Here is a 13604-nt window from a genome sequence, read left to right on the forward strand (position 1 = left end):
CATGAGCGATTTTGCACGTGTAAAAATTTGCGCAAAGTCGCCCATCTGCAGGAGCATTTAGTATGAGAATACTTGATATGGTGCATTATGTGCCGTATGGTAGCCATTGCTGTATACTTTACTAGCTTTCTAACATGGCCGTATACTATCCTGGTGCTTGTAATGTTGTTTACTAATACAGATTGATACTTTTACCGTTATAGTGATTGTTTTGATGTAATATAAAAAAGAAATGTTGAAATTGCAGTTTTTTCCCAGTTCCTGCCCCAGAAAGAGTTGATAAAAGTTAATGAACAATTTATAATTACAACAAAATGTTGTCAGTAAAAGACACAACTCATCCTGCAGATAGAAGCCCTCTAGGGCTCCCCATGTAAAAGTTTGGAAAAAGTTCTGGCTCTTGGAACGCAGCGATGAAAACAAATGCTTGCTGGTGATTAAGAGGTGATAAATGAGATATGGGGCCGCGCTACCGTGTGCACAATAGGACAGCTCAGTGCACAAGTACTTGCAAACCGCGTCTTCACCTTCTGCGGTTTGTACGTGTCGGAGCCAGCAGCAGCGCACCGCCGGAATCTGCATTATGAAGCACAACAGCACAAACTGATTTCCCTTCTAAAAGGATTTTATTGACCTTCTGAGATTACATGGTCATCCTGCTGCTGTGTGACAAGACCGCAGCTCCGGTAATTAGTATGGCTCCTCGGTCTGGAGCTGTCCTAGCATACTGCTTATATCCTCGGCATCCTTCAGTGTTCGGCACATTTCAGAGTTTGCATTATGAAAGGGAAAATCGCGCCCCCGCAGAGTAGATGTTCGTCCTTTCCTTATGGTACGTGTTGTGTTGCTTGCTGGAAAGGTTTCTGTAAGAATATAGGATTCTCTGCCAAAAAAAAAAAAAAGAAAAGGTAAGCTGAATGCAGATGATTGCATTGTCTTTACTAAATACTCTGCAGAATTCTGGCTAATCATACAGTACTCTGCAGACTTTACAATAAAGGTAATAATCTAGTAACATAGTAATAGGGTATGTAAGGTCGAAAAAAGACATATATCAATCAAATTCAGCCTATTAACCCCCAATGTTGATCCACAGGAAGTCAAAAAAACAATATTCCTCATTCAGGGGAAGAAATTATTTCTTGACTCCAATCGGAATAATCCCCGGATCACCGACCCTTTTGAAGTAATCAGTGATATAACATGAAATACTGTATCGCTCAAGAAAGGCGTCCAGGCCCCTCTTGTACTCTTTTATTGAGTTCCCCATCACCATGCCCTCATGCAGAGAGTTACATAGTCTCACTGCTCTTACAGTAAAGTGACAATGTCACAGGGAATCTGGTGACAGCTGCAGCGTCACATTCTTGAACTCTGGCATCATGGCGCCCAGGATGTCAACGCCGATACCTGAAGAATGGGCCGTGACGCTGCAGTGGTCATCTGATTTCCTGTAACATCATCTGTCACAACAAACCATGGTACCGCAGCAGGCTGCATGCTATATCCTGGGGGCCACAGAGGGGGTAAGTATATCTCTGTTTATTATTTTCACACAGCTCTATAAAAAAAGTGGTTGTCCAGCAAGTAGACAATCCCTTTTAAATAGCCATTTTCTTTAAATTAAGGGAGTATTCCCATCTGAGACTTTTATGGCATATGCACAGGATAGCATAGCATTTGAGGACAAGGAAATAGTTAATAGCCTGGCACCATTGGCAGGATTCCATTGGCATTTTCAAATCCTGGTATGCACCTTTGGGACCTACACCTATTCCTACAACACAACATGCCATGAAGAAGAGCTACCACTACAGTAAGACATTTATAAGACCTACGTATGGGGTTTACTCCTGTTTTCTTGCATAATAAAGCTTTTTCATGTGATTCCTGACGTGCTGGACTCTCTCCAAGTATCTACATTTCTCCCTAGTTCTGTCCCCCATGGGCCACTACTCAACTACAGAATCAGTTGCTCCTTTGAATTGGTGAATTAGGTGGACCAAAGCTCCCTCAAGATGAGTAGCCCCATAAACTGCACATAAATTTGGGGGCCCTGTTACAGATTTTTCATTGGAGCCTAAATCACAGTTGGATGGTGTTATTTGTATATGGAATTATTGCATCTTGTGGGTACTATATGGTACACTGTAAGGAGAAGTATCAATAGCTGGCGCAGGGCACCAACAAACCTAAGGCAAGCCCTGGGTGTAACACCACAGATTACAAACTGACATTTTGGACCTTGTCAGGGAAAAACAAATAGGTTCCTCCTCCAATATCAGACACCGGGCAGCGATCTGGCGACTTCATAAGGCTTCCTACACATGGCCAAATGCGATATCAGGCCATCAAACTCTGCCGGATATCGCACTCATGTGATGTACTGACAAATGCGAGGTGTTTTTCTGTAAAAAATGCCTCTCATCATTTCGGTGAGGTTGCGATCCTCCAACACCGTTTTCAGTTGTGTCAGAGGATCCTAAGTGTTTCCCATTGTTTTCAATGGGAATCATCACATCACATGCCGTGCAATGTGTTTTCCTGTCCCATTGAAGACAATGGGTAATGCGTTCCAAGGAATGCGAAAAGATAGAACATGCCACGACTGTTTCCCATGATGTGATGCGGGGAAAAAATTGCTTATGTATATTCAAAAGAATATCGCATATCGCAACGCACAAATGTCGCTTGATTTTTACATCTCTGTGAAAGTGGCCTAATACAGCACTTGGATCCGCGTTCTGCAAATTAGCCAGCTGAATCCCTGCATGTCTGCTTTAAAATGTTCTGCAGCCAACGGAGGTCTGCAATTCTCTCCGAACGTTACCAGCTCTTAACTGCTGCGATAAAGTCGACTATTGGTAAACTCCAGCTCTCTCATCTGGGGCTTATCAGCCGTCTAATAGGAGCAGGAGTCATATTTTGTCTGGGGAGATAGAACTTGTGGAGGATATTACACCAGAGAAGACCAGAGGATTGATAAACAATTGAAAAGATAAAAGTAGCCTTTTATGCTGCGATTCAAGGCGTTTATTACAAATATTATTATTTTATAACCATTATCTATAAGGCGACTCGGAGACTTAAAGGAACGGCGCACATTGCATCGCGGTTTAGAGGAAAGCTCTCTGTTTATAGCAGTGAAGGAGGTGACTTTATCTAGAACTAGTATAAGACAAAGACGAAAGCACTTTAGCGCAATTTCACACTGTTTCTTTTTTCTTTTTTTACAGCTGATGTTTTTCAGCAGTTTTTTGAACCAAGGCCAAAGTGTATTCAGCAAGAAGAAGTCCTTCAGCTCTATTTCTCCCATTGCTTTGTATCAATTTCTGGCTTTGGCTCAAAAAATGCATGAAAAACTGCAACATAGAATAGAAGCCATTGATATCAATGGGTTTGTACACAAAAAATAAGATAACCTTTTCCTGTGCATTTGTGCAGCAAAAGTCCCCATAGAAGTCTATAGGAGGTGCGCAATTATGTGTGCTCAATGTGGATGCAAATGTGCAAAACGCTGCCCAATTCTGTGAAAGAAGAACACATCTGGACCTTTTAGTAGGCTAAATGGCCTTGTAAATCAGGACGGGGCAGAGTGGGTGGTGGGGGTTTGCACATGCACATGAACAGGCTCTGCGTGCGCAATAAAGTACAGTACAATGTGCAGGCACGCATGCAAATCAACCTTGTTCATAGTGCAAATGCATTGCGCTGATGCGTGCACATTTGTGCATACGCCCATGTGAAGGAGCCCTAAAGGCCTTTTGACATATGGAATCTGAATAATTAACTTTTAGTTTAAATGCATGACCTGACTTGTTCGCTTCTCGTTCGTCATTCAGTTTCTGCATGCAGAAAACTGAACTACGGATCAGCCCGTGTAAACAAGCTGCCTGCTTATTGTAAATGGAGGCGGACAGGTTGGAACGATCCCTAATCCGCTCCACCCCCATTCACTAGTGATGATCGTTCCTGTATAAAAGCACCAAAACACTTATCGCTGGGATGTACTGCTGGGTATTTGTGCCCAACAAGTCATCCCGTGTAAAAGTGCCTTAAGCCTTACACTGCAGGCAGTACATTGGCGCCCAGAGGCTTACAACATCATATTATTGTCAACATTCTCCTTGCTTCTTGGGAAGTACATACATGTACATATAATATGGCATCAGATTAAACAAACCACAATTTTAATGTAAGATGACATACAAAGCAAAAAAACCCATCCTGCATGAAATCTGAGGCATACAAAGGTACCGCATGGCTCCATAGACTTCGGTGAGAGCTCTTATGCCTCCATGCAATTAAAAATTGTATTGAGCCTTAGATGAACTGGCTTTACATGTCTAATTTCTTCATGGCTACCTAGATGTAGAAACACCAAAAACCCTCATCTAGACTATGGCAACTCAATATTAATCAGTCTCCCCCTCCCTTGACTCTCCCCTCTGCAGTCCATCCTGAATACAAAAGCCAGGTTCATCCTTTTTTGAGTCACTGCGCTGATGCCTCCATACTGTGCCAATCACTACACTGATGCCTCCACCTTGTGCCAATCACTACACTGATGACTCCACCCTGCGTCAGTCACTGCACTGAGATCTCCACCCTGTGCCAATCACTACACTGATGCCTCCACCCTGTGCCAATCACTATACTACTGATGCCTCCATCCTGTGCCAGTTACTACACTGAAGCCTCCATACTGTGCCGTGACTAAACTGGTACCCATCCAATATAGAAGTGCTGCATCACCCTATATCTTCTCCCTCATTTCTGCCTACCACCCTACTTGTGCTCTATGTTAATTCTACTGACCTTACAGTAAGTTCCGCCGTTGTACAAACATCCCACTCCCAACTCCAAGACTTTTCCCGAGCTGCTCTAGTTCTCTGGAATGTGTTACTCTGAAAAACCATGTTACTCCCCAAAAGCCACAATTAGGCAAGCCCTAAAAACACATCTGTTTAGGGAGGCATCTCTTATCCCCTGAAAACTCACTTTTTCAGCAATAAACTCCAGTTGTTTAAGAATGAGGCTGTTTTACCTCGAAATGTGTCCTGTAACGGCATTTAATAAAGTTCTTCACTATTTCACAATTTTTCGGGTTGACTTTCCCTTTTGTGGTTCGTGCCAAAAACCTAGTGTTTTCTTCATCTTCCTCACGCACCAGACACCAGTATAGACTGCTGGCTCTGTAGTGACACAAGGGCGGCAGCACCTTTCGTCTCGACTTTTCCACCTCAGAAGCTCGTCTCAAGTTTTTGGTCTACGTGTTTCACACTTGTTAGATCTCTGACCAGGTTAAACTTGAATACGTAATCAGTTTGTACAGCATATTGTTTAATACTAAAGATGAGCAAGCATGAGTTCTGCATGTGGAAGACAGTAAAGAGTTAAATCATCGTAAGGGTATTAAATAGAGATGAGTGAGCATGCTCGGTAAGGGCAGTTACTCAAGAGAGCAACGCTATTTTCGAGTAACTGCATGCTCGTCGGAGAAAATTCAGGGGGAGGGGGGGCGGGGGGGTGAGAGTGAGAGAGATCCCTCTCCCCCCCCCCCCCCGCTACCCTCCACAACCCCCTGCTCCCCCTCGACATGCATGCAGTTATTTAATACTCTTACGATGATTTAACTCTTTACTGTCTTCCACATGCAGAACTCTACCAGGGAATCGCTGCATATTTTACTGATACAGTGAGGGGTCTATATTGAATGAGCCATCTATCAAAATTCATCTTTAAAAGGGCCTAATGGTGCATATCGTCATAAGTAAGTGCCCGAAATGTTACTTAGTCCCAAAACGGTGCTTTTACCTGTAAGGCATATCATCATGTCGTAACTCAAGGCACATCTGCATCGGAGAGCCTACAAGCTGCATTACTGAATCCAAATCTACAGAGGTTTCTGCATGTGTCTCGGCCTTCAAAGATACATGGAAGAGGGAAGTATCAATTTCTGTCATAAAGTCCAGGACAAGGCCGCCTCTAGGATAGAACACAGAAGGGATAGAAATTAGTCACAATTATTTCTTTTTATATATATAAAAAAAAGGCTTTACAAATGTAACCCTTAGAAGAACGCACTGAGGGCGTGGCCATTGTACTGAGTCGTGTACCGGTGTGCCCATCATATTGCCCATCATACGCCCGAGTGCCCTTCTGCCTGTGGGTGCGCAGACGCCCGAGTGCCCTTCCACCTGTGGGTGCGTGGACGCCCGAGTGCCCTTCTGCCTGTGGGTGCGCGGACGCCCGAGTGCCCCTCCGTCTGTTGGTACGCGGACAGCTTTGACCCCTTCTGCTTGTGAGTGCACGGATGCCCGAGTGCCCTTCCGCCTGTGGGTGTGCGGCCGCCCGAGTGCCCTTCCGTCTGTTGGTACGCGGACACCTGAGACCCTTTCCACCTGTGGGTGCGCAGACACCTGAGACCCCTTCCGACTGTTGGTGTGCGGACGGCTGAATTCAAGTCTTATCTGGTGTGTATGCGACATCTGTGTGTTTAGCATCTATGTAGCTGTGGTGTTCTGCCCTCTTTCCTACTTTCCATCTAGGGACAGAATAGACCTTAGGTACAAGATGCAGGACTATTCTTGTCAGGATGTTTGCCCTGCTAGTAGGAAGGGTCTGCTCCCCCAGAAGTGGGTAGGGATAATTGTCCCTGTTATATTTGTCTGTGTGGTCCTTCATGCAAATTACCACTGTTTATGAAATGGGTTTCCCCTACAGGTCAATAGCTGCATTGCAAAGCTACGGAAATGTATATGTGGGTTTTGCGCGCAGCACAAGTCTGCTATGTGTGAGCTCAGCCTAAATCACATTAGATCAGCGGTTCCCAAACTGTGCTCCGCGGAGACTCTGGAGCTCCGTGATAGACAGTCAGGGTCTCCATGGTAAGCAGCTGATGGCTGCCCGCCACTGTAGTGATTACCGGCAGGATGCCGCAGTTCCTGTGTGCTGATAATGTCAGTGTGCACCCAAGATTCTCCTCCCCTGAGTTCTCTCCTCCTCAGTTCCGCAGGAGAGGATTCAGGGAGGAAGCGTTCTGGGTGTTCACACTGCTGTCAGTGTGTACCGGGGATCAGTGCTGAGCAGAGGAAGAGCAGCGCTGACTACAAGGAGAAGGTAAGTATATGGATTTGGAGGCTATTATTATTAATGGGGCCACTGTTACTACTGAGTTATAAGGCATTGCAGGACTTATGCACTACTTTAAGGTGTTAATTGACATTCTGTGGGTGGCTAAAACTGATGGATTTGTCTTAAGATTCTTCCCCCAGGACTCAGTGTTTTTCCTAGGTTGACTCGTCTTCTTAAGATACTATTTTGCAATGTGTATTTTATAAGATATTGCTTTAAAATTCCTTTTTTTCTTGCCCTTTTTTGTTACTGGTTCCTGATTTTCAGCGATAGTTGTCCCATGTACACAAAGCCACCAACAGGGGGCTAAGCGAGAAATTACTCAGTAGTGGTTAGTCAGCTGTCTCGTTCATCTTTGAATGACTGCCTGTTTGCAGGGAATGGAGGCGAGCGGTCGGAAGCGATCTCCGGCACACGCTCCAGCTCCATTCACCGGGCGACTATTGCTGCTATGTGAAAGCATTAATCTCTGGGACGACTATTGGGTGTTTATGGTGCTGACACTTGGCCTGTGTAAAAGGAACCTTAGTAGAGGACATAGGGAGATGAAAAGCAGGACAAGAGACAGTATGGAAGTGATAGTGCCTGCAAAATGACAGGCAGTTGGTAATCCTGCCTGTAAAATGAGGACTTGTAGCACAGAGTATTTCCCATTATAACAAGCTATAGTCGTGACTCCATATACAGCCAGAGTATTAGAAGCCAAATCAAAGAGCTTTCTTGGCCCTAAAATATGATTAAAGGGGTGCACAGGGTTAGAAAAGATGGTTTGTCTTTCAAAAAGAGTTACGGCACATGTTCTGTCCACTCCCCGCACATCACACGCACAGTATGTATGTACTTCCATGTATACATTATCTCAGCTAGACAGTGACAGTGGTGAAGTCAGGCTGGGATGTATTTTTAATAACTTCTTTTTTTGTTCGAAAGTGCGAAGCAGAGAAAATTTCATCTGATCCCCTGCCTCTAGTCCTAGCACTCATCTGTAGATTCTCTCAGCCTGTCAACATTATCATATCCCTGCCTTTTGCAATGATATATATATTACAAAGATGTGACACATTATTTAATAAGATAAAACATCACGCAGAGACTGGTGAGTTAATGGGTTCACTTTCAAGTTTAAATCTCGCAAAGATCATCTAAAACAGCATGTTAATTTACAGCTCCTATCAATTTAATGCAGAAGAGAAGAAAGGAAAGCTCCACAGATGCAGCAACGCTGCCCTCTGCTGGAGAACAGAAAATAGTAATACATTACTGAAAACTATTTATATACAAAGCATTTTCTACCTTTCTGGATTTTTCTTCTGCAGATTTCTCCTTATTGACTATCAGGTACAGTTCTAGGCTTTCCTTTACATGGGGCAGACTTGGTTTGCTTTTCTAGCCTTGCATTTAAATAAACTAATTGTCAGTAGAATCCCTTCCCTAGAAGTTGTCGGAGCGGAATGAAACTTTCTCTGTGTGATTGTAACACTAATATAAGTAAGTGATTACAATATCAGAGCCAAAGGATCATTTATTGTGGAGAACTGACCCCTTGTAGGGAGGCTCTAGTACCCTGTTGTACTGCCTCTAGCTTGGATACAAGATGTTATATGGAGGGCATAGAAGCTCTAGTATCCTGGTGTGCTACCTCTAGCTTGGATATAAGATGTGATATACGCGGTTGTGGAGGCTCTAGTTCCCTGTTGTACCACCTCTAGCTTGTAAACAAGATGTGTTACGGGCGGGCATGGAGGCTCTAGTACTCTGTGGTACTGCCACTAGCTTGGATACAAGATGTGATACAGGCTGGCATGTAGGCTCTAGTACCCTGTTGTTCCCTCTCTAGCTTGTATATCCTGTTGGGCCACCTCAGTCTTTGATACGGGCAGGCATGTAGGCATGCAGGTTCCATATGGTATGCTGTGGCTTATTGCTCCATATTTGCTGTATCTGAGCCTCTAGATCATGCAAACGTATAGGCTGTTGCAGTTGGCGTTCCAGATGGTCCCATACATGTTCTATTGGTGATAAACCTGGTGACCAGGAAGCCACGGAAGTGTGACAATGTTGGAGACATTCCTGTGACCCCCTTGTGTGTGCGGCCGAGCATTATCCTGCTGCCTCTTGGAAGCCGCCATGAGAGGAACCCATGTGGCTGCAGGATGTCCTGAACATATCGCTGAGCTGTCATTGCCCCTCGTACCACTACTAGGGGTGACCGACTGTTGTATGCGATGGCCCCCCCAGGCCATCACAGGGGGGGCAGTGTACTGCTCCACAGCAAAGGTAGAATGGAAGTGCTCATACCAGGGGCGTAGCTAGAGGCTCATGGGCCCGGGTGCAAAAGTTTAGCTTGGGGCCCCCTTCCAGACCCGTCCACCCACCACTCCTTTTCACAGCTACTCCTTGTATATCACTTTTAGCTACATTACTGTTTTTTTTAATGACCCATCAATGGATCATTAGTAATCAGGGGTTTTAGATTTTTAAAACATCCAGAACACAAGCCTCAAGGCATGCTTTGCTTCCCCAAGAAAGAAAAAAATAATTATATATACACATACAGGCACACATACATTGGGGACAGCATGAGCTAACTTTTATAACATGTTAGGGCTCATGTCCACGACCAGGTTTTCACCACGTATTATGCACACGTGGTAATCCCAGCATGCTCTCTTTCTCTGCGTACCACGTAACGTGAGCCCTGTACACTTGTATGATACGCTGCCCATACACATTACATTGTTTCCATACGCATTGTCACTCTAAACAGAGTGGGGAATTAAAAAAAGAATCCCCCTGTGCATGTGCAGTGCTACACAAGGCCATATGTGGTCCCTGCCGGCAGCGTGCATGGCTGGGAAATGTGTGAGATGCTGGTGGTCTCCCACAGTGTTGTAGGCTTACGGCTGTGGCATTGAGCCCTTAGTCACCAAAACAGCAGCTCAGTTCTAGCATACCTCTAATAGTGAAGTCAGGTGCCGGCTCGCAGAACACCCCTCACTCACCCCCACTCCCCATCACACAGAACACCCCTCACTCACCCCCACTCCCCATCACACAGAACCCCCCTCACTCACCCCCACTCCCCATCACACAGAACACCCCTCACTCACCCCCATCACACAGAACACCCCTCACTCACCCCCATCACACAGAACACCCCTCACTCACCCCAACTCCCCATCACACAGAACACCCCTCGTCCCCCCACTCCCCATCACACAGAACACCCCTCACGGCCCCCCACTCCCCATCACACAGAACCCCCCTCACTCACCCCCACTCCCCATCACACAGAACCCCCCTCACTCACCCCCACTCCCCATGACACAGAACACCCCTCACTCACCCCCATCACACAGAACACCCCTCACTCACCCCCACTCCCCATCACACAGAACCCCCCTCACTCACCCCCACTCCCCATGACACAGAACACCCCTCACTCACCCCCATCACACAGAACACCCCTCACCCACCCCCACTCCCCATCACACAGAACCCCCCTCACTCACCCCCACTCCCCATGACACAGAACCCCCCTCACTCACCCCAACTCCCCATCACACAGAACACCCCTCACTCACCCCCACTCCCCATCACACAGAACCCCCCTCACTCACCCCCACTCCCCATCACACAGAACACCCCTCACTCACCCCCATCACACAGAACACCCCTCACTCACCCCCACTCCCCATCACACAGAACACCCCTCACTCACCCCAACTCCCCATCACACAGAACACCCCTCGTCCCCCCACTCCCCATCACACAGAACACCCCTCACGGCCCCCCACTCCCCATCACACAGAACCCCCCTCACTCACCCCCACTCCCCATCACACAGAACCCCCCTCACTCACCCCCACTCCCCATGACACAGAACACCCCTCACTCACCCCCATCACACAGAACACCCCTCACTCACCCCCACTCCCCATCACACAGAACCCCCCTCACTCACCCCCACTCCCCATGACACAGAACCCCCCTCACTCACCCGACTCCCCATCACACAGAACACCCCTCACTCACCCCCACTCCCCATCACACAGAACCCCCCTCACTCACCCCCACTCCCCATCACACAGAACCCCCCTCACTCACCCCCACTCCCCATGACACAGAACACCCCTCACTCACCACCATCACACAGAACACCCCTCACTCACCCCCACTCCCCATCACACAGAACCCCCCTCACTCACCCCCACTCCCCATGACACAGAACACCCCTCACTCACCCCCATCACACAGAACACCCCTCACCCACCCCCACTCCCCATCACACAGAACCCCCCTCACTCACCCCCACTCCCCATGACACAGAACCCCCCTCACTCACCCCAACTCCCCATCACACAGAACCCCCCTCACTCACCCCAACTCCCCATCACACAGAACACCCCTCACTCACCCCCACTCCCCATCACACAGAACCCCCCTCACTCACCCCCACTCCCCATCACACAGAACACGCCTCACTCACCCCCATCACACAGAACACCCCTCACTCACCCCCACTCCCCATCACACAGAACACCCCTCACTCACCCCAACTCCCCATCACACAGAACACCCCTCGTCCCCCCACTCCCCATCACACAGAACACCCCTCACGGCCCCCCACTCCCCATCACACAGAACCCCCCTCACTCACCCCCACTCCCCATCACACAGAACCCCCCTCACTCACCCCCACTCCCCATGACACAGAACACCCCTCACTCACCCCCATCACACAGAACACCCCTCACTCACCCCCACTCCCCATCACACAGAACCCCCCTCACTCACCCCCACTCCCCATGACACAGAACCCCCCTCACTCACCCGACTCCCCATCACACAGAACACCCCTCACTCACCCCCACTCCCCATCACACAGAACCCCCCTCACTCACCCCCACTCCCCATCACACAGAACCCCCCTCACTCACCCCCATCACACAGAACACCCCTCACTCACCCCCACTCCCCATCACACAGAACACCCCTCACTCACCCCAACTCCCCATCACACAGAACACCCCTCGTCCCCCCACTCCCCATCACACAGAACACCCCTCACGGCCCCCCACTCCCCATCACACAGAACCCCCCTCACTCACCCCCACTCCCCATCACACAGAACCCCCCTCACTCACCCCCACTCCCCATGACACAGAACACCCCTCACTCACCCCCATCACACAGAACACCCCTCACTCACCCCCACTCCCCATCACACAGAACCCCCCTCACTCACCCCCACTCCCCATTACACAGAACACCCCTCACTCACCCCAACTCCCCATCACACAGAACACCCCTCGTCCCCCCACTCCCCATCACACAGAACACCCCTCACGGCCCCCCACTCCCCATCACACAGAACACCCCTCACTCACCCCCACTCCCCATCACACAGAACCCCCCTCACTCACCCCCACTCCCCATCACACAGAACACCCCTCACTCACCCCCACTCCCCATCACACAGAACCCCCCTCACTCACCCCCACTCCCCATCACACAGAACACCCCTCACGGCCCCCCACTCCCCATCACACAGAACCCCCCTCACTCACCCCCATCACACAGAACACCCCTCACTCACCCCCACTCCCCATCACACAGAACCCCCCTCACTCACCCCAACTCCCCATTACACAGAACACCCCTCACTCACCCCAACTCCCCATCACACAGAACACCCCTCGTCCCCCCACTCCCCATCACACAGAACACCCCTCACGGCCCCCCACTCCCCATCACACAGAACACCCCTCACTCACCCCCACTCCCCATCACACAGAACCCCCCTCACTCACCCCCACTCCCCATCACACAGAACACCCCTCACGGCCCCCCACTCCCCATCACACAGAACCCCCCTCACTCACCCCCACTCCCCATCACACAGAACCCCCCTCACTCACCCCCCCTCCCCATCACACAGAACACCCCTCGTCCCCCCACTCCCCATCACACAGAACACCCCTCGTCTCCCCCACTCCCCAGCACACAGAACACCCCTCCCCCCTCTTAATCATACCGAGGACGTTCCCTCTCACTGACTGCACTTACTTTCACTATGGTCTCTGCGCAGGCAGGCAGCCTCTCCGGGCACATCGGTGCTTCCTCCCAGGACCTCCGCTCAGACTCCTCCCCTCTGATGATCTCTGTGCTGGAGAACCAGATGGGGGAGGGGTCTGAGCGGAGGTCCTGGGAGGAAGCACCGATGTGCTGGAGAGGCTGCCTGCCTGCGCAGAGACCATAGTGAAAGTAAGTGCAGTCAGTCAGTGTCGGAAAGTAAGCCCCGTGGGCCCCCAGGGACTCAGGGGCCGGGTCGCAACCGCACCCCCAGCACCCCCTATATGTACGCCAGTGGCTCATACCTAGGTCTCCAGACACGAACACGGCTGTCGTTAGTGCCCAAACTAAACCTGGATTTATCACTGAAGACAGCCTGGCTTCACTCCGTA

At 49.1% G+C, this 13604-nt stretch overlaps 1 protein-coding gene across 1 annotated transcript in view; it reads right to left on the reverse strand.

Moving 5' to 3' along the window:
• Positions 1-280: 280 nt before the first annotated feature.
• Positions 281-13604, reverse strand: part of LOC136625894 (microsomal triglyceride transfer protein-like) — a 77658-nt gene continuing 64334 nt past the window's right edge. The window contains exons 17-18 of the mRNA XM_066600468.1: positions 5818-5988; positions 281-883 (exon numbers count right to left, since the gene is read on the reverse strand). Coding sequence (XP_066456565.1) covers positions 691-883; positions 5818-5988 — 364 coding nt within the window. The 3' untranslated portion in view covers positions 281-690. The remainder of the gene's footprint in view (positions 884-5817; positions 5989-13604) is intronic.

The sequence above is a fragment of the Eleutherodactylus coqui genome, chromosome 4 (assembly GCF_035609145.1).
Source record: "Eleutherodactylus coqui strain aEleCoq1 chromosome 4, aEleCoq1.hap1, whole genome shotgun sequence".
NCBI lineage: Eukaryota > Metazoa > Chordata > Amphibia > Anura > Eleutherodactylidae > Eleutherodactylus > Eleutherodactylus coqui.